The following is a 21,302-nucleotide window of genomic DNA, read 5'->3' on the forward strand; positions in this document are numbered from 1 at the left end:
AACTTGGTCCCCCTGGCTCAGGAGTTGCAACTCTTATTGCTGAAAACTAGAATTCCCATGACCATGAATGAAGATAGCTTCATCTAGAAAGAGACACAATCGGGCCAGTTCTCGCTCAAATCTGCTTACTCTTAGCTCCTAAAACACCTTGTGGATGCAGAAGGTTGGAAGAAAGTCTGGAACCCTCAATTAATTCCCAAAATTAATTTCTTTTGGTGGTCCCTCATGTATGACAAAACCCTCACACTTGATAACTTGAAAAAGAGGGGATTCCATCTCCCCAATAGATGCAGCTTATGTAAAATGGGTGAGGAATCTATTGAGCACCTTTTTATTCTATGTCCCTTTGCAGCTCACATTTGGTCTGTCACTCTTCAAAAATGTGGTCTATGTTGGGTCTTCCACAAGAATATAAAAAAATTTGTGTTTGATTGGACCCCCCCTTCTCATCATCCCCTCATCATTCAACTTTGGAAATAAATTCCTCTGCATATCTGTTGGGCTTTGTGGAAGGAGAGAAACAACAGAATTTTTAGAGACACTGAGACCCCTCCGGACTCTGTAGTCCTCACTTGCTTTAAGTTGATGTCTGAGAATCTAGAAGCTATAAAATGGAAAATCCCCCCCTATCCTCCTGATGAGACGGATAAGAAGATCACTGGTGGTTGGAAGCTCCCCCCTAGCTTCGATCGCTTCAACAACAACACCAAGAAAAAGAGACAGATGACTAGATGGTCTTCCCCTAGAATTCACTGGTTTAAATTGAATTTTGACGGCTCTGCTCAATGCAACAGTCACGCTAGTGGTGGAGTCATCAAGGATCATCTAGGGAACATGGTTGTAGCCTATGCTAGCAATGTCAGTGAAAGTTTGGTCTCTCAAGCTAAGGGAATTGCCCTCCTCTGGGGGTTGAAAATGGCTAGCGACATAGGAATAAAGCATCTGGAAATCAAAGGAGACTCTCAAGTTATTATCGACTCTATCAAAGGGAATGCTTCATCAGGATGGAGAGTGGAACCCATTCTGAGGGATATCAGGTGCTTGTTGGTCAAAATGGAGGACTTCACCATAGACCACATCTTCAAAGAAGGAAATAGAGCAGTGAATTCCATGGTAGCTGAAGGAAGGCTACAGATGGGCTTACGATACTGGAGGGACCCCAATCTACTGCCAATCACTATTAAGGAAATCCTAGATAAGGAAAAAGCCTTGTGCCAGGAAAGGACTAACCCTTCTGCCCAAAGATGAAGGAAAATGTGTTAGTTTTTTCAAATTGGCGCAGAGATCCTGCCAATTTCTACCATAGACAGACACGTAGCAGAGGTATGTGGAGTCATCACTACCATAGGGGACAAATTTATAAAGAAAGGACTGACATCAGAAATGATTACCATTCAATTATGACTTGGATGGTGCCGACTAGCAACAGCAAAGGCGGCATTGGGGAGCTATCAACTCACATTGGCCCGAGTAAAGGCTCACATGCTCCGAGTAGATCTTTGGAAAGCGATATCTACGAGACTTTAAGGGATAATAATCACTTTGATTATTACGACCGTTTAACCCAAGTCTGGCACATTTTCCCTAACTATTATGTCTTGAGCTTGCTTCGGCTCTGCGTTTTGGCTTTCTGTCATTTTCAAACAGAGAAGCCAGAGGATTCTAAAATGGGGGGGGACAGGCTCAGACTAGAACCCAACAAAGTTGAGGAGTTCAAAGACAAACCCGTGGCCTGGTTCATGTGCACCAAAGGAGGCATTGACAAATTCATGGAGAACATGAAGGGCAACGATGAGAGACTCTCTAAACAATTCATGTCCTCCTGGGAGGACAGAAGGGTGACTATGGGGGAATCTCCTTCAAAATAAATGAAGAGGTCATTGCCTAGGCTATGGGCCTCTCAATGGAGGGCAGAAAATGAAAAAAACAAAGCCGCATTGTGGACTCTACTAGCCTTAACCAGTTTTTCCGTCATGGCGAGAACCCTGTCAAGAGGGTTAGAGGCTTTAATAGAGAGGAACTCCGACACCCTTGGGACAAAGTCTGCTACATAGTGATGAAGTATTTTATGCTTGAAGGCAGGTATGGCATTTTCTACTACTACCACCTCCCCTTCCTGAACCATTTGAGGAACAAAGACCTCATTTCCATTTCATTCTTTTTATTGCACTCGATGGATGCTAACATTAAAGATATAGCTAAAGCTAAAAAGAAAGGAAAATACTTTCCTATCCTGCACCAGGGCCTTATGCTCTGCCTTTTCAACTTCCACCTCGCCCTCTGCCCGCCCTGTTCCATTTCTGTGCAGAATGTCGACCCCCCGACCCAACCTCTGGCCATTAATGATTCAAGCCCCTGTTGCACAGAACTTGGCTCCTCCAGCAAGAAAACCAAGAATCACTCCCCAGAGGAGGTCAAAACCCCTAAAAAAGTTAAAATCTAAGAAATTGATTCGGACATGGACATTACCGAAGATGCCAACACGCTCCGCCGCTCTAGCAGATTGGCCTCTAAACCCTTCGATAAATCCCTAAGAGACCCCTCCTCCTCGCACAACACGGGCAACTCCATTCCGACTGATAAAATCCCCCAAGCCTAGCACAAACATTCCCCCCTTTCTGTGAGCTTAACCCATGTTTCCGAAAGCCCGACCACCTCTATGAGTCTGGAGCCAGCCAATTTCCCTTCCTCGACCTTCAGGATTGAGAAAATGTTGGTTGTTGAAGAGGCCAGCAGTGTGAAGGAAGAAAATCCCAACCTAGCAGAGCTCAAGAAAAAGATAGAAGCCCTCTCTGACAACCTACAGGTGATTACTAGCAGATTGGAGGCGACGGAGTCCAAGATGCATGATGTGTCTAAATTCGCTCTGAATGTCATGAGATGCTCGGCTACTAGTCTATGTCTTTTGCAGGATAGCACAGACAAAGGTAAAGGCAAGGAAGATGAGAACTTTAAAGGCCTGTTCAAGTTCCTCACTAAGGAATGGGCTAAGAAGCTGCTCCCTAAGAAGAGCCGAGGGAAAAAGAATTAATTTTCTGCATGTGGAGAAGTTTTTTGTCTATGCGGTGTAGTAGGATGGATAGGTCTACTTTCGGCTTATGTTTATATTTTAATGCTTATAGCCCTGCATGGCACCAGAAGTATACTCTGACTGGTAGTATTTTATTGCTGATAAACTCTCGTAAGATGGTTTTTGTTTTTGATAGAGGTAAAAGGTTGCTTCTGTGCTGATTGTTTGCAGACAATGGTCCTTCCATTGTTCTCTTAATTGTACCCATGGGTCAACCCCCTCATTTTTGGCTTCTTTTATTATCAAAAACATAACCCTTGCACCCCTTTTGGTCCAAGTGCTAGTATTAATCTCTTTATGTGGATGATTTGGAATAACCATCTTCATTTCAATTTTTTTAAAAATGGACATTAATATCTATAATACTGTGTTCATTGTTTACATTATTATATTTGAAGTATCAAAAGTACATATATATAACATAATTAGTACATTACTATGACTTTTTGGTAAACTTTCTTCTAGTTCATCTTCTTGCACTATACAAACAATTGTTTCTAGTTGTTTCCCTATCAATTCTAATCAAACCTCAATTCACATTTTGTTGTTCTTTAAATCAAATACTATACTCCATCCATAAAATCAAAAGAAACAATGATTTCTTATTGCTACTTGTATATAACATCAACATTTTCAAGTAGTGAGTGGTGGAGAATATTTTGGCAGTTTTATCGTGGATGCCAACATATTGTGAAAAGGCCTTATTTCACGATAAATGTATCCCTTGTTTTTATCCATACAATACTATTATTTACATCAAACACTATACTTTGTCCATACAATTTTGAAGTTATCAAAAGCTTCTTGGACATACCCATTACACACCAAGGTGTCATTATCGTATACATTTACAATAAAGGAATAACTGAAGTAAATTAAAAGAAGGCACGCAAGAACAAGCCTATTCTAATAATTCAATTAATTGATAAATACAGTCAAAGGTGCATCCTAGATACTCCATAGACATTTTGACAAACAAGGCCCTCTTTACTATGTGGGTCTGAAATAAAACATTTTCAACTAGTCGGTAGTGGAGAATTTATTGTGGACAACAACATAGTGTGAAAATATCTTTATCATGTGAGTCCGAATAAAACATTTTCAACTAGTCACTAATAGAAAATTTATTGTGGACAACAACACTGATTGAGAATTCATTGTAAATAAAACATAATGTGAAATAAGACAAATGTATGCCAGGCTTTTCTCCATCTAACACTTCACGTGCCTTGACTGCCTTCTACACGTCCTTTTTACAACCCTATCTTCCTTAAGCTACCGCATTCTGTTCTGTGGAAACTTCGCTTAGAATTGTAATATCACCATGGTGGGGTTGTGAGGTCGCAAAGCTGAAAATCCTCCTTCATTTAAGACATTCTTCCACTCCTCTTCAGCTCTCTCTTTCTTACCAGAGCTGAACGCAAGCATTGCCAGATCTATTTAATAAAGGTTAATAATAGTAAGACAAACAATATTTAATAAAGGTTAATGAATGTTTATATATTTTTTATTATTTTATATCTATCGTTAATTTTTGTTATAAGGAACAATACTAACACATGTGCACTGGATTTTTTTTATTAGTTTAATCAATAAGAATATAGAATTAAAAAAATTGAACAACCATCTTATAATCTACATTTAAAATGTAAAAATGTCATTTATGTTTCCTCCTATTGATTCATATTCAGAATTGTCATATATAAATAATCTTCTTTATAAATTACATGCATAATCTAATACATTTAATTAATTAAATCAAATTTCCAGTCTCTTAATGATTCTAGTAACATGAGCACTATTATATACATTGGTATAGTCATTTTCTATGTAACAAGGTAAGTTAATATGAATATAAATTTTTGCCTTAATAAGATTAACTTTAATTTTTTTTGTATCTTAAACAATATCTCTAACATCGCCCAATTTATTAGACAACAAAATTCATTGCACTCATTACAACAAACTTGGCACAAAGTATCTCTTGTTATATCAAACATTAAAGAGATTTTATCTCTGAAAACGTTGTAGTAATCATTTTATTTTTTTCATCGAAAAATAATTTTGCTAGAAGGAAAAATATTCAATGTACAAAATGTAAATTTGATGTTAAATCAAAAAATTATTTTGTTAGAAGTAAAAGCATTCAATGAACAAAAGGTATAAATTTGATATTATCAAATACATCAATTCACTCACGTGGAAATCAACTTGACCTTATTGAAATAGAGTAGTTTTTTTCTACTAAAATCAACATGACCAATATATGGTTATTTAAAAATATCACATATAAACATGTCAAATTAAAATCTCACAATAGTAAAAATGTTATGGAAAGAAATCTATTGAACATAATAAATGTACACAAGGAATGTGAGAAGTTAATGAAAACACACATTGATTATAATCATAGAAAATATATTAAAAAGAAATCCACATGCACAAAAGAATATGGGAAGCTAATGAAAGCACAAATTTATTTCATGAGTGCATCTAGGGGTAGAAGAGATGGAGATGCAAAGAGGGAACACATCACTAAATCTTAGCACACATCAGTCATTTAGAGAATACAAGGCCCCTTTGTTAATGTTGGTCTAAGATTAACTAGAAAATTAGTTTGTTGTGCCTTTGTCAATTTTGTCACAAGATAAGAACCAAGGGAGAAAGTTGGGAATGAAAAGGATGGAGTGTGAATGGTTTCTGTTCACTAGCTAGGACCCATGCCCTAGTGATATTTGTACTACTCTGTCTATCTTCCCTACACAATCTGGTCTGGGTGTCTTTTTTTTTTTTGCAATGTTTGCTATGTTGGGGGGGCATGTTTGCTATTGCGTGGGTGCACGAGGGTAGAGGGGGTGGCCAAGGGTTTTGATTTCCTACTTCTATGCTTGGGAGAGTGTTTTTGTGTGCTTTTGGCCCCTTTTTGGTGGTGCTTGGGGGGGCCTGCCTTGAGGGTGGCGGATCTTTTCTTTTGCATGCCCTTCGTTGTTGGGGTTTGCGACTGCTATTTGGTTTGTTTCTAGAGGACGACGGCGCTTCTCCAAGGTCTTTGATTTTTGGAAGTATGGGCTTAATAGATACATTTTTTTTTTTGCATGTAGATGTTATGGGGCATTCAAGTAGACTAGAATCTCATCAAGGATTGATGCTTCTTTGGAGACTAGGATCCTCATGATTAAGAAAGTAAATGGGTATTTACAAAAGAGCCACGATTGGCCTGTTCTAGTCATCCAACCTGAAGTGTGTTTGCAATATGCTAGATTTCATTAAGTGTTGTCATTGATGTCAACACTATATCCTGGTTGAACCTATCCCGGTTAGTGTTGGTGATCATCTTGGTTTTGGCTATGATTATGATCCGGTATGATCCGATCTCTAGAATAGGTTTTGGATGCTTACTCTGGATGGTTATTTGTTTGCCATAATCTGTTGGTTCATATTTTGGTGCTTCGGTAACGATTGCTTATGTTCCCGGTTGGTATTCCCCAGTACCGGTTAGCTTTACCGGTAAGTGATATTTGGTTTTTTGGTCAGTCAATTTTGGTCCGGCTTATGGAATAGGTTTCTATCATGCTGAAGGTGCTTCTTGATCATATTCTGAGTGTTTGATGACTTTGCACTGGTTGTTGTGTTGTTATGGTGGTCCTATTTGGATCCAGTTAGACTTTCTGTGTTAGCTCACTAAGGGTTTCTACTGGTTGGTGAAAAGTGTTGGATTTTGGTCTTAGCAGAATTTCTAGCGGATGGAATTATTTGGTTACTTGATTTAGGTCCATGCTATGTAATATAAATCATAGTATTGGTCTGGTAATACTGTGTAATGTAATTTTTTTTATTATGGGTTTAGGGTTTAGCGGACCTTGTCAATAAGGTTGATGATTTGTATTTATAGGTGACTTATTCATAATTTGGATATCGATCGATACATGGATGGGATTGATGGTTATGTCTACATTATCAAAGGAAGGTTTATGTGCGAACAAGTGATATATCATTCGGTGAAGGTTTTTGTATTGTAGGGCATACATCTATGCTTAATCGGAACTATATCAAGCATTAGGAGATGCTACTTTCACAGTTCATTCTTTCTGGATTGTAGTCCAATGTTTTTGTAAGTCAGTGAGACTTCTTTTTGTGATGAGCAGTGACCTCTAGGCTGTTGGCCTAATTACAAGTGCAATCCCCATTGTAATTTCACATACTACTGCAGAAGTATTATCTGATTGTGGGTAGGGTTTCCCACCATGATTTTTCCCTTTACCGAGTTTTCCACATCAAAATATTGGTGTTTTGTGTATTGTGCTTTCACATTCTCTTCTTCATTGTGTTGGTTTCTTTGTGATTCAATTTAATGGTTTTGATATGCATAAGTTCTGATTTATGATGGTAAACTGATTCACCCCCCTTTAAGTTTACTCTTGGTATCACATATGTCTAACAATTGGTATCAAAGCAAGGTCCTCTCTGCAGAAGCTTAACTGCTTGAGGAGATCGGATGGCAACTGCATCTAGTTCTACATTCAATCCCTATCAGAAGGAGAGTCCTAGATTTGATGGTACAAATTAATATGGAAGGAGTGAATGAAGATTCATCTCAGATGTCTTGGAGATGAAATTTGGGAGATAGTGGAGAAAGGGTATATACCTCATGATCCTAATTCTAGAACACCGGCACCTGTTGATGAACAAAAGAATGCTGAAAATGGTGTTAGAGCAAAAGAAGCATTCTTAAGCGCCCTATTTGATGAAAAGCTATTGAATGTCATAGAGTTGGAGAATGCAAAATTGATCTAGACAAAGCTTGAAACTCTTTATGAAGGCGACCAAGCTATGAAAATTGCAAAACTTATAGGTTTCCAAGTAAGGTATGAAACTTTGAAGATGGAAGAAGATGAGAAGATAAATTCTTTCATGGATAGAGTAAATGAGATTGTTATGGGAATCAAATGTTGTGGTGGATCGGTTAGTGAGGATGAGATTGTGTCAAAGGTTCTAAGAGTTATACCTTCGGCTTATAAAATGAAGGCTATTGCAATCAATGAACTTCAGACAATATCAAGTACCCCTATTACTAGAGATACACTACTTGGGAAATTGATTGATTTTGAGCTTGAGGAACTTGGAGATCAGAGTGCTACTAAAATTGAGACTGCATTTAAAGAATCTACCTTTGGTAAGCAAAAGATAGATTGGAAGGATATGTATGCTAAAGATATGGAGGACGTTGAAAGAGAAGATAGAGAACTTGAAGAGCTGGAAGCCCTAATTGCTAGAAGAATTCCTAATGGACCAACTGGAAGTAAGTATGAAGGAAAAGTCCCTTTTAAATGTTTTTCATGCAAAAAGTTGGTCATTTTTCTTCTAGATGCCCTGAAAGAGCTGCTAGGAATCATGAAAGATTTGTGACAAATTATAAGCCTAATCTGAAATATTAGTACAGACCTAGATTCATAAGGAATAAGGATAAATCATGCTTATTATGCTGGTGATGATGATTTTGGTATTACCGATGATGATGATGATGATGATGATGATGATGATGATGATGATGATGATGATGATGATGATGATGATGATGATGATGATGATGATGATGATGATGATGATGATGATGATGATGATGATGATGATGATGATGATGATGATGATGATGATGATGATGATGAACTTGTGATTAGAACCAGTAATGGAGCTGCCTCCGATAAGGACTGGGTTTTTATTGCTATCAAGGATGATTCTTTGAAATCTGTCATTGAAACAACTCATACTGAGGCAAAGGCTTTAGCTGCTAAAATTGAAGAAAAGTATGAATGGGTTATACACAATGGATACTCACCTCACATGACTGTTGACAAGAGAAAATTTCTATCACTACAAGAATTTGATGGAGGATTAGTCAGATTTGGAGACAAGGAATTTAGGATCAAAGGCAAGGGAACGATATCATTGGATGGTAAGACTAACACTGATAATGTTTATTGTGTTGAAGTCTTAAAGCATAATCTTTTAAGTGTAGGTCAGATGGTGGATAAAGGATTTCATTTACAATTCAAGGATGGGAAATGTAAGATCATCAATAGATCTGGATTGGAAATTGCTTCCAAAACTCTAACAAATCGAAACATCTTTCATTTGAACTCTGGTGAGAAATATTGCTTGATTTCTCAGATTGATGAAAGCTGGTTATGGTATAAGAGGATGTGTCATGTAAATTTTGATTTCATAGTGAAGATCACTTCAACACAGGCTATCAGAGATTTGCCCAAAATTGTCAAACCTCATAATTTGATATGTAGAGAATGTCAAATGGGTAAGCAAGTCAAAACTTCTTTTAGAAGCATACATGATAAATATAATTAAATTCTTCATCTCATTCATATTCATGTTACTTATTGATGATTATTATAGAATGATGTGGGTAGCATTTTTGAAAGAAAAATCTGAAGCTTTTGAGAAATTCAAAATCTTTAAAGATATGGTTGAGACAGAGACAAGACTAGAGATAAAGTGTTTGAGATCAGATCAAGGCGATGAGTTTACATTCGGTGAATTCAACAACTTTTGTGAGAAGAATGGAATCAGAGCAACTAGGACTCCATAGAAAAATGGATTGGTGGAAAGGAAGAACATAACCATATTGGATGCAGCAAGGACTATGATGACAAAAGCTAAATTGTCTGATATTTATTGGAGGGAAGCTATCAATACAACTGTATACACTTTCAATAGAGTATGCATAAAAGGTGATACCGGTAAGATTCCTTTTGATTTATGGTTTGGTCATACTCCTACTGTCAAATATTTCAGAAATTTTGGAAGTAAATGTCACATTAGAAGAGATGATGCATTGGGAAAATTTGATCCTAGAAGTGATGAATGAATATTTTTGGGTTATTCTACCAAGAGAAAAGCATATAGATGTTATAAAAAAAGATTGAATAGGATAATAGAGAGCATAAATGTCAAGGTGGATGAACATGGTAGTAATTAGATCAGATCATATGATTGTAGACCAGAAGTTGAATTTATTAGACCTGAACCGGTAATGCACGAAGCTGCTCAGAACAGTGAACATGTCACTCTGGTAACATCACAAAACTCAACTGTGACGGTAGAACAACAAAAAGAGTAAATCAAGAAAATTTAAAGACTCTCAGGTATGTGAAACTAAATCATTCTAAAGATCAAATCATTGGGGATTGTTGCATGGTGTGTGCCCTTGGTTTCCTTGTGTTGTGCACTATAGTGCTTGGGTTTGTGTCATGGCTTAACCACCTCCTATGGATTATATTGGTTTCATGGTTTAGCAAGGAACAATAATGTACTTCATTATCTACTACTGAAGCAGAATATGTAGTTGTTGCTACCAATTGTGTTCAGATTTTATGGATGAAACAAATGCTAAAAGATATAAGGGTAAGTAATGATGATTCTATTGTTATTCACTGTGATAATATTGCTTCTATTGATATTTCAAAGAATCTAGTATTTCATTCGAAATCAAAACACATTTCTATAAGGTACAATTTTTTGTAGGAAAAGGTTGAAGCAAAGGAAGTCAAACTGGTTTGTGTGCCTACTAAGGAGAAGATTGCATATATTCTAACTAAACCATTGCCTAAATATACTTTTGAATATCTTAGAGATTAGTTGGGGGTTACCAACCCTCCAGAAGAGACTTAGAGATGCGGGAATACATCAATCCGGTAAGCTTATCAGATATTTTCTTTGATTCGATTTGATGAGATGATGATACTAATCAGGGGGAGTAGTCAGCTATTTGGTTCACCATTTTTGGTTTAGTATCCATCCTTTGGCATTGATGTTAAAGGGGGAGATATGGTATTCATGTGAAAATTAGTCATATCTTTGACGGAGATTGTTGGCATTCCTTGGAACTTGGATGTTTTTCACATTCAGTGTTCCTATCAATGCCAAAGGGGGAGATTGTTGGCAATATGCTAGATTTGTTTAAGTGTTGTCATTGATGTCGACAATGTATCCTAGTTGGACCTATTTTAGTTAATCTTGGTGATCATCTTGGTTTTGGCCATGATTCTGATCTGGTATGATCAGATCTTTGGAATAGGTTTTGGATGCTTACTCTGGATGGCTATTTGTTTTCCATATTCTATTGGTTCATGTTTTGATGCTTCGATAACTATCACTTATGTTCCCTATTGATATTTCTTGGTACCGGTTATCTTTACCGGTAAGTGATATTTGGTGTATTGGTCAGCCGATTTTGGTCTGGCTTATGGAATCGATTTCTATCATGTTGAAGATGCTTCTTGATCATACGAGTGTTTGGTGACTTTGCATTGGATGGTGTGTTGTTATGGTGATCCTATTTGGATCCGGTTAGGCTTTCTGTGTTACTTCACTGAGGGTTTCTACTGGTTGGTGAAGCGTGTTGGATTTTGGTCTTAGCGGAATTTTTGGCGGATGGAATTGTTTGGTTACTTGATTTAGGTCCACGCTATGTAATGTAAATCATAATATTGGTCCGGTGATATTGTGTAATGTAATTTTTATTATTATGGGTTTATGGGTTTAGGTTTTAGCCAACCTTGTCAATAAGGTTGATGATTTGTATTTATAGGTGACCTATTCATGTAATTTGGATATCGATCGATACATGGATGGGATTGATGGTTATGTCTGCATTGTCAAAGGAAGGTTTATGTGTGAACAAGTGATATATCATTCGGTGATGGTTTTTGTATTGTAGAACAAACATTTGTGCTTAACCGGGACTTTATCAAGCATTAGGAGATGCTACTTTCATAGTTCATTCTTTTCGGATTGTAGTCTGATGTTTTTGTAATTCAGTGAGACTCCTTTTTGTGATGAGAAATGAGCTCTAGGTGGTTGGTCTGATTGCAAGTGCAATCTCCATTGTAATTTCAAATACTGCTCCAAAAGTATAATCTAAATGTGGGTAGGGTTTCCCATCATGGTTTTTCCCTTTACTGGGTTTTCCACATCAAAATATTGGTGTTGTGTGTACTATGATTTCATGTTCTATTCTTCATTGTGTTGGTTTCTTTGTGCTCTGGTTTAATGGTTTTGATATGCATAAGTTCTGATTTATGATGCTAAATTGATTCATCCCCCCCTCTCAGTTTACTCTCGGTATCATATTTGTCTAAAAAAATGATCATAGATGATGTTATTTATTTGAGAAATCATGCCATTATTTGTAAGTTTATGGGATCTCAACTCTCTACATGCCAATTCTAGATCCATGGGCAAGGCAATTTTGGAACCTTGAAGGGAGTATGGATATTATGTTGCCTGCTAACAACTATTTTATGGTGGTATTTTCATGCTTGGAGAACGTCTATGCAGCGTGCTAGTGTCCCACAAATCTAATAGTTTGTAGGTGGCCATTTGACCATTACATTTGTGCTTGGAAGGAATTGTAACACCCCTACATGTGCCCAACAAAATTGTTTTCTCCTCCAAATTGTATATCTCCCTTGTTTGAAGGCATTTTGAGGATCTTTTGGAATTTTTGAGATCAATCCTTGCAAGATTGAATTTTTTGGCAATATCCTTAGTCGATAGTTATAGGCTTTCACAACACCACCAATGTTGCACTCTCTTGAACAACTCATAGTATCATCTTCACACGCATTAAGGGGAGTTTCTCTCACTCTTCTTGGTTTATTCATGCATCTAAAATATCTTAATTTTAATCTATTTAATATCTTAATCGTATCTCTTTATCAGTATTATTTTATCTTCCCCATTGCTACTATCTGGGTTGTCTATGGTGGTGGAAACACCAGAATGGGGATCTAACTTAACCAGACTCCAAAACACAACCCAAACATTTTCTCTTTATGCTTGTGTATAGGTAAATAGAGAGAGAAAGAATGAAGGACTAAGAAGCCCCTCTTGAAGTAGACACCTGTCGCATCCCAAGCAAATATCGCAAAGGAAGGAACTTGCTTTTGGTGAAGGGTTTAGTGAAGATGTTTGCAGTTTGCTCTGATGTAGAAAAGTACTTGAGATCAGTGAGGCCTTCCTAAATCAGCTCTCAAATGTAGTGCATATGTATCTCAATGTATATCATCCTCTGGTGATGAACTAGATTTCTTGAGATTTGTATAGCACTTTGATTATCACAAACGATAATGGTAGGCTTTCTGACCGAAATACCAAACTCAGTGAGAATGTTTTGAAGCCAGATAGCCTCAGTGATAGCATTGACATCCCCTTGATACTCAACCTCTGGTGATGAAAGAGAAATTATAGACTACTTCTTGCTCGACCAACAAACTGGACCGGAACCAAGTGAGAAGCAATACCCTGAAGTAGACTTGCGATGCTGAGAATCACCTTCCCAATCTGAATCTGTATATCCCACCAAATCAATATCCATGTCTGTTGCATATTGAATGCCATAATTGTGAGTAGCTTGAATGTAGTAGAGAATTATCTTAGCTTCTTTTCAATGCAACTCATGTGGCTCCTGCATGAAACTTGAGACCATGCCCATAACATATAAAATGTCAAGTCTTGTATGAGTAAAGTGGATGAAGCTCCCAACAAGCTATTGGTATAAAGTGACATCAACCAAGGGTGAATAGAACTTAGCCTCAAGTTTGACCCCATATAAAAATGGAGTAAGTGGATGCTTACAATCAGCCATGAGAAATCTAGAGAGCATATCAAGTGCATACTTGCATTGTCCAAGGAAGATATCTAAATATGACTAAGTGATCTGAATCCCCAAGAAGTAATGCAAAAGACCCAAGTTTAACATAAGAAATCTATCATGTAGAGAAATTTTTACTTTCTTGATGGTGGATGAGTGACTCCCTATGATCAACAAGTCATCAACATAGAGAACCATACTGTGAGAGTATCATCTAGCTATAGTATGTAAATGTTTGGATCAGAATAACCCCAGGTGAAACCAACTATCAGAAGGAATGAGTCCATCTTGGCATACCAAGCTCGTGAATCCTTTTTAAGGATATAGAGAGACTTTCAAAGTTGACGCAAAAGTGAAGGATCCTGAACAAACCCCTATGGTTGCTCCATGTAGATTTCCTCTTGAAGGTCACCATGAAGAAACACACTCTTCACATCCATCTGATGAACTTCCTAATGATGGACTACACCTATAGCAAGGAAAAGCTGGATGGAATTCATCTTATCAGCTGGAGAAAAAGTCTCAAAGTAATCAACCCCTGGAACTTGGGAAAAATCATTTGCTACCAAGTGAGCCTTATACATATCAACCGACCCATCTGCTACAAATTTTATTCAATAGATCCACTTGCATCGAACAATTTTCCTTTCCTTAGGAAGAGGAACTAAATCCCAACTGTGATTCATTTCCAAGGAATTAAACTCTTCTTGCATTGCATATCCAAATCGGGAACACTTAAAGCTTCTCGAAAAGTTTGAGGATCATAAGATGAAGCAATGAAGAGATGTGGAGCCTTCTGAAATTGTGACCTTGTTCTTCTAGTATATGATGGATCACCAAGCCAATCTCCTACTAACTAAAATGTTTTTTGAGCCCAAAGAGGCACTAAGGCTGGAGAGTTGGTGGAGATTCATCAACTTAAGAATGATGAATATGAGAAGAATGTGAATCCTCATCATCATTGTCACCATATGAAGTGGAGGAAGAAGACTCCTCATCGGGAATAGGAGGATTAAGATCCTTTGAAGAACTGTCATCATGATGCAATATATTCAATGTGATAGTGGATGGAGAATTGGTATGAGAAGAACTAGAAGAACTCTCCTCAAAATGAACACTCCTCTTAATGAACAACTCATGAGTAGGGGGATAGAGAAGTATATACCCTTTGAAATCATCTAGATACCCTACAAATATGAAAGGCTTTCTCTACAAATCCATGGCCTTGCATCTCTCTGCTGGAATGTGGGCCCATCCAAGAGAACCAAACACTCTAAAGTGCTTAATTGTGGGTTTTTGACTAGTCCAATCTTGAAAAGTAGTTACCCCCTTCACAACTTTGTGAGGAACTTGGTTTTGGATGTAGTACATAGATTTGATGGCCTTTTCCCAATACAAAGTTGCCAGAGACATCAAGTGAATCATACAATTGGGCATCTCCTTCAAGGACCTATTCTTGTGTTATGTGATACCATTTTGTTGAGGACTATACGAAACTGTGTGTTGCATGTTAATACTTTTTGAAGCACAAAATTTTTCAAACTGATTATTAACATATTCACCAGCATTATCTATACACAGAATCTTGATGAACTTACTAGATTGTTTCTCGGCAAAATATTTGAATCTAGAAAATTCTCAAAGACTTTAGACTTTTGTTTCAGAAATTAAACCCATGTATATCTAAAAAATTCATTAATAAATGTCAAGACATATCTAGCTCTGCTTAAAGATGGTTGTGGAAATGGTCCTACCAAGTCACTATGTACCAAATCCAATAGTTGTGTAGCTCTCATTCTTTTCCTTTATCATACTTCTCCTCAGGATACTTACCAAGAATGCATCCCTAGATAACTCCATTAGAAAATTGAATAGAAGGCAAGCCTGAAACCATGTCCTGTTGACTGAGTTGTTGTAAGTAATGGTAGTTCAAGTAGCCAAATCGTTGATGCCACAAACAACTCACCTCAATTGCATGAGTGAGTAAAAATATCAAAGGAGAGTCAAGAACAAAGTGAGAAAATTGATATAATATAGAATGATGATCTTCTTTTCCCACAACAATAGTAGACCCATTATGCATTTCGCTGATTACTACTGTATCTGGTGTGAGCTCAACTATCTTTCCAGAAATAGTTTGAGTGATCTGATAAACAGATAGGAGATTAGTTGATAAAGATCGAACACAAAGGACATCTTGAAATGTTCATTCACCCATATAAACAAACCATCTCCCGTGCACTTAAATAGGAGTGTCATCACCCATTAGTATGGTAGGCATAGAACATGGCTCTAAATAGGTGAAATCACCTTCTAAAGAAGTCATGTGGTGTGAAGCACCTGAGTCAATTATCCAAGAATTGCATTATGAAGAAACAACAACTAAGGCCTTACCCTTTCCTTTCCCCTAATTCTTATTTGTTTGCTTAGAAGATCCTTCTGATGAACTCTGTTTGACTGAATTAGGCACCTTGATATTATTATTTTCAATAAGATGTGAAAGGTGATCAATTTGTTTCTTTAAACACTTATTTTCATCGTGACCAAGCCTCTTACAATGAGAACAATTGACCTTCTCCTTCTTAGGTTGTTCACCTTTTGATGAAGAGGTCCGATTATCTAATTTTGAAGTAGTAGATTTTTTTATCTTTCTTCTTCTCTCCTTTGTTCTTTTGTTTCTTATGTTTCTTACTAGACCCTTCCTGTTCTTTTGTGCCTTGATTTACAGCCAAGGCATGTGAATTAGAGGGTTTTATTGTACCCATTTGAACCAATTTGTCCTACTCTCTAGTGAGTTCTATAGCAAATTCATCTAGAGAAGGCATTTTGAATGTGGTACCTAGGGCACATTTCGTAGCATAGAATGTAAAAACAAACACAGAATAGTTAGGACCAAGCTTAGAAAGAATACAAAAGATCAGTTTCTTCTCATCCTTCTTAGTTCCACACTATTCCAATTGCAATCTTACAAACTTTTAGTTAAGAAGTCTTGTGTAGTATAAAAATTGGTTGGATTCAACCCTATGAGTTCATTCTCCAATTGATGACCTCTTAGCTCATCATGCTTACCAAAGACATTTTCCAAAGTGGTCAACACTACATTTGGTGTAGTGGTAGATTCATTGCGAAAAAGAAGGTCAAGAGAGACTGACATACATAGAGTAGGAAAAGCTTCATCACATTTATAAATCATTTAATCCTTTCTGCAACATCTTGAGGTTCAGTTTCAAGTTTCATACTAACATGATCATATCCATGTCCTTTTAGATATATTATCATCTAAGATTTCCATTCAAAGTAATTATATGGTGTTAAAAGTGGAACTATAGATGCATCCATGATAGCAGAAAAGAAGATTTCAAAGAATTAGGAAAATTGCAAGAAAGAAGACACAAGAGATACCCCCCTTTCCACTAGTCTTAAAAATCACCCCTCCCAAAAAATTACAATGCCTTTTATCAGATTACAATGCTTTTAAGGCTCGAATAGCCAAAACTAGAAATTTTCAATAAAAATAATTTTGATAAAAAGATCTGAAAAAATTAGCCTTATAGATGCTCAACTCATCTCAATACCTTTCCAACAACTACTAGATTTTGAAAAATGGAGTTGTGAGGTGAAAGATATGATCCATTCAACAAAATAAATGTCGTTGATTCAACCTACAATATCTCATGAAGAAAGGAAGAATATTTCAATTAGACCTACAAGAATAGAAATTTATTATTTCTAGCTTACCGTCAAGTACTTGTTTGCGAAAATCTGACACCCGAGGCAAAAGTTATGCAACTTTTGAGAAAGGTTGCTAAATTTGCCTAGTAGAAAAATGGCTTAGGCCCTGCTCAAACTCAATTGCTGTAAAAATTATTAATTTTCTAGGAACACCATTAGAAACCCAAACATTTTTTGATGCTAGAAAGAAAACCCAGAAATCATTTTTCTTAAAAATAAACAAAAGTTGGAACACTAAAGCTGAAATGAAAATAGCTCTAGTAAAAATATTTCACTCTAATTTTTTTACCGTGTCCTCTAAACTTTGATTTTGGTGAAATAAAAGTCACTTTTGACTTTCTCAAGCCTTGTGGACACTCTAGAAATGCTAAATAAACCTCCAATACTACCAAAATACTACATTCACCTAGATTTCAAGGAACACATAAATATAATAAACCAGATTAATCTAGAAGCTATTTTCCTATAAACTATTCTGATTCTCCAGGTCACGTGAGAATCCAGGAGAAGAGCATACTTGGTTTTTAAGGAAAATATTAGCTATCTAATAGTCTCAAATCTCTCAAATAAATCAGAAAAAAAATGATCTATACTAGACAACACGACTCTGATACCATGTTAGATTCAGCAAGAATCGAGTCGCGATCTGATGTCGGTCGTAGATCACATGCAACTCCAAACAACAGATGATCGAACATCAAAATAGCTTAATGAAGATAATTCTGATATCAAAGAAAAATAGAGACAAAGAAAAGAATTTTGAGAAGACTCTCATTGAGCTATCACTGAACTTGTGAAGGTGGGAGTATAATGCTTATTATATAGAAAAATAATAGTATATACATCCAAAGGGTCTATTAACTCCTATTCCCCATAAAAAGTGGGAGGTTTTACCTTCTTGGTAAATTTCAAAACATGTGGCAGAACCTCCTTACATGAAGACAAGAAAGGAGTTGAGAAAGTTGGCACATAAGGCCAAAAGAGGGTGAGAAACCCAACTACCCCATAACCCACTTAGGTAATGATAAAATAGTGGTTATGAGAGGTGGCACAACAATCCAAATGAGGGTGTGTAACTCAACTACCCATGTGAGGTGTATAGTTGCACATGTATCTGAAGTATTTCACCATGTGTCCTCATATTAACCACTCCTAATAACCTAAGAAAGCTTAATAAAATATGTGTTGGAAAAATAAATACCTCCTAACATGAGGAAAATTAAAAACCTACACTAAAGAGAGAGAAAGAATGAAGGACTAAGAAGCCCCTCCTAAAGTAGACACCTGTCTCATCCCAAGAAAAGGTCGCAAATTAAGGAACCTGCTTTCAGTGAAGGGTTTGGTGAAGATGTTCACACTCTGCTCTGACGTAGAACAGTACTTAAGATCAATGATGTCTTCCTGAATCAACTCCCCAATGTAGTGCATATGTATCTCAATGTGTTTCATCTTTTGGTGATGAAATGGATTTCTTGAGATCTGTATAGCACTTTGATTATCACAAAAGATGATGGTAGGATTTCTAACTAGAATACCAAACTCAGTGAGAATGTTTTGAAGCCAGATACCCTCATTGGTAGCATTGACTGCCCCTTGATACTCAACCTCTGTTGATGAAAGAGCAATTGCAAACTTCTTCTTCCTCAACCAACAAATTGGACCAGAACAAAGTGAGAAGTAATACCCTAAAGTAGACCTGTGATCTTGAGAATCACCTGCCCAATCTGAATCTGTATATCCCACCAAATCAATATCTATGTATGTTGCATATTGAATTCCATAATTGCAAGTACCCTGAGAGTAGTGGAGAATCCGCTTAGCTTCTTTCTAATGCATCCCATGTGGCTCCTACATGAATCTAGAGACCATGCCCATAAGATATGAAATGTTAGGTCTCATATGAGTCAAATAGATGAGGCTCCCAACAATTTATCGATATAAAGTTCCATCAACCAAGGATGAAGAGGACTTGGCCTCAAGTTTGACCCCAAACAAAAATAGATTTAGGTGCAGGCTTACAATCATCCATGTGAAATCTGGAGAGCATATCAAGTGCATACTTGGGTTGTCCAAGGAATATGCCTAAAGATGAATGAGTAATCTCAATCCAAAAGAAGTAATGCAAAAGACCCAAGCTTGACATCAAAAATCTATCATGTAGAGTATTTTTCACTACCTTGATGGTGGATGAGTGACTCCCTATGATCAACAAGTCATCAACATAGAGAACCAAAAATGTGAGAGTATCATCTAGCTGTAGTATGTATATGTTCGGATCATAATGACACCAAGTGAAACCAACTATCAGAAGGAATGAGTCCATCTTGGCATACCAAGCTTGAGAAGCCTTTTAAGGCTATAGAGAGACTTTCAAAGTTGACACAGAAGTGAAGGATCCTGAACAAACCCCTGTGGATGGTCCATGTATATTTCCTCCTCAAGGTCACCATGAAGAAACACACTCTTCACATCCATCTTATGAACTTCCCAATGATGGACTACATCTATAGCAAGGACAAGTTGGATGGAATTCATCTTAGCAACTGGAGAAAAAGTCTCAAAGTAATCAACCCCTGGAACTTGGGATAAACCTTTTGATACCAAGGGAGCCTTATACTTATCAACCAACCCATTTGCTGCAAATTTTGTTTGATACCAAGGATTAGAAGTTGAAGCAATGAAGAGATGTGGAGCCTGCTAAAATTGTGACCTTGCTCTTCTAGTATCTGATGGATCACCAAGACAATCTTCTGTCGAATGAAATGTTTTTTGAGCCCAAAGAGGCACTAAGGCTGGAGATTTAGTGGAGAATCATCAACCTCATAATGATGAATATGATAAGAATGTGAATCCTCATCTTCACTGTCACCATCTAAAGTGGAGGAAGAAGACTCCTCATCAGGAATAGGAGGATTAAAATCCTCTGAAGAACTGTCATCATGATGCAATGTCTCCAATGTGATAGTGGATGGAGAAGCGGTATGAGAAGAACTATAAGAACTCTCTTCAAAACAAACACTCCTCTTAATGAACAACTCATAAGTAATGGGATGGAGAAGTCTATACCCTTTGACATCATCTAGATACCCAATAAATATGCAAGGCTTTCTCTGTGGATCCATAGCCTTGCATTTCTTTGCTGGAATGTGGGCCCATGTAAGAGAACCAAACACCCTAAAGTTCTTAACTATGGGTTTCCAACCAGTCCAACCTTGAAAAGGAGTTACCTCCTTTATATCTTTTTAAGGAACTTAGTTTTGGATGTAACACGTGCAGTTGATGGCCTTTTCCTAATACTGAGTTGCCAAAGACATGGAGTGAATCATAAAAGTAGTCATATCCTTTGAGGACCTTTTCTTACGTTCTGGGACACCATTTATTTGAGGACTGTACAAAACCGTGTGCTACATGTTATTACCTTTTGAAGAACAAAATTGTCCAAACTGATTATTAACATATTCACCCCCATTATCTATACGTAGAATCTTAATGAACTTCCTAGATTGTTTCTCGACAAAGATTTGAAATATAAAAAATTCTCAAAGATTTCAGACTTTTGTTTCAAAAAGTAAACCCATGTATATCTAGAAAAGTTGTCACTAAATGTCAAGACATATCTAACCCTGTTGAAAGATGGTTGTGGAAATGGGCTTGACATGTCACTGTGTACCAATACCAATAGTTTTGTAGCTCTCCATGCTTTGCCTTTATCATACTTCTCCTCAGGTAGTTACCAAGAATGCATCCCTAGAAAACTCCATCAGAAAATCGAATAGAAGGCAACCTTGAAACCATGTCTTGTTGACTGAGTTGTTGCAAGTAACAATAGTTCAA

The 21,302-nt window shown here is 36.9% G+C and overlaps 1 protein-coding gene across 1 annotated transcript; it reads left to right on the forward strand.

Moving 5' to 3' along the window:
- Window positions 1-834: 834 nt before the first annotated feature.
- On the forward strand, window positions 835-1,248 carry LOC131078175 (uncharacterized). The gene has a single exon (XM_058015845.2). The coding sequence runs from the start codon at window positions 835-837 to the stop codon at window positions 1,246-1,248; it is 414 nt and encodes a 137-aa protein (XP_057871828.2).
- The last annotated feature ends 20,054 nt before the right edge of the window (window positions 1,249-21,302 follow it).

The sequence above is a fragment of the Cryptomeria japonica genome, chromosome 1 (assembly GCF_030272615.1).
Source record: "Cryptomeria japonica chromosome 1, Sugi_1.0, whole genome shotgun sequence".
Taxonomy (NCBI): domain Eukaryota; kingdom Viridiplantae; phylum Streptophyta; class Pinopsida; order Cupressales; family Cupressaceae; genus Cryptomeria; species Cryptomeria japonica.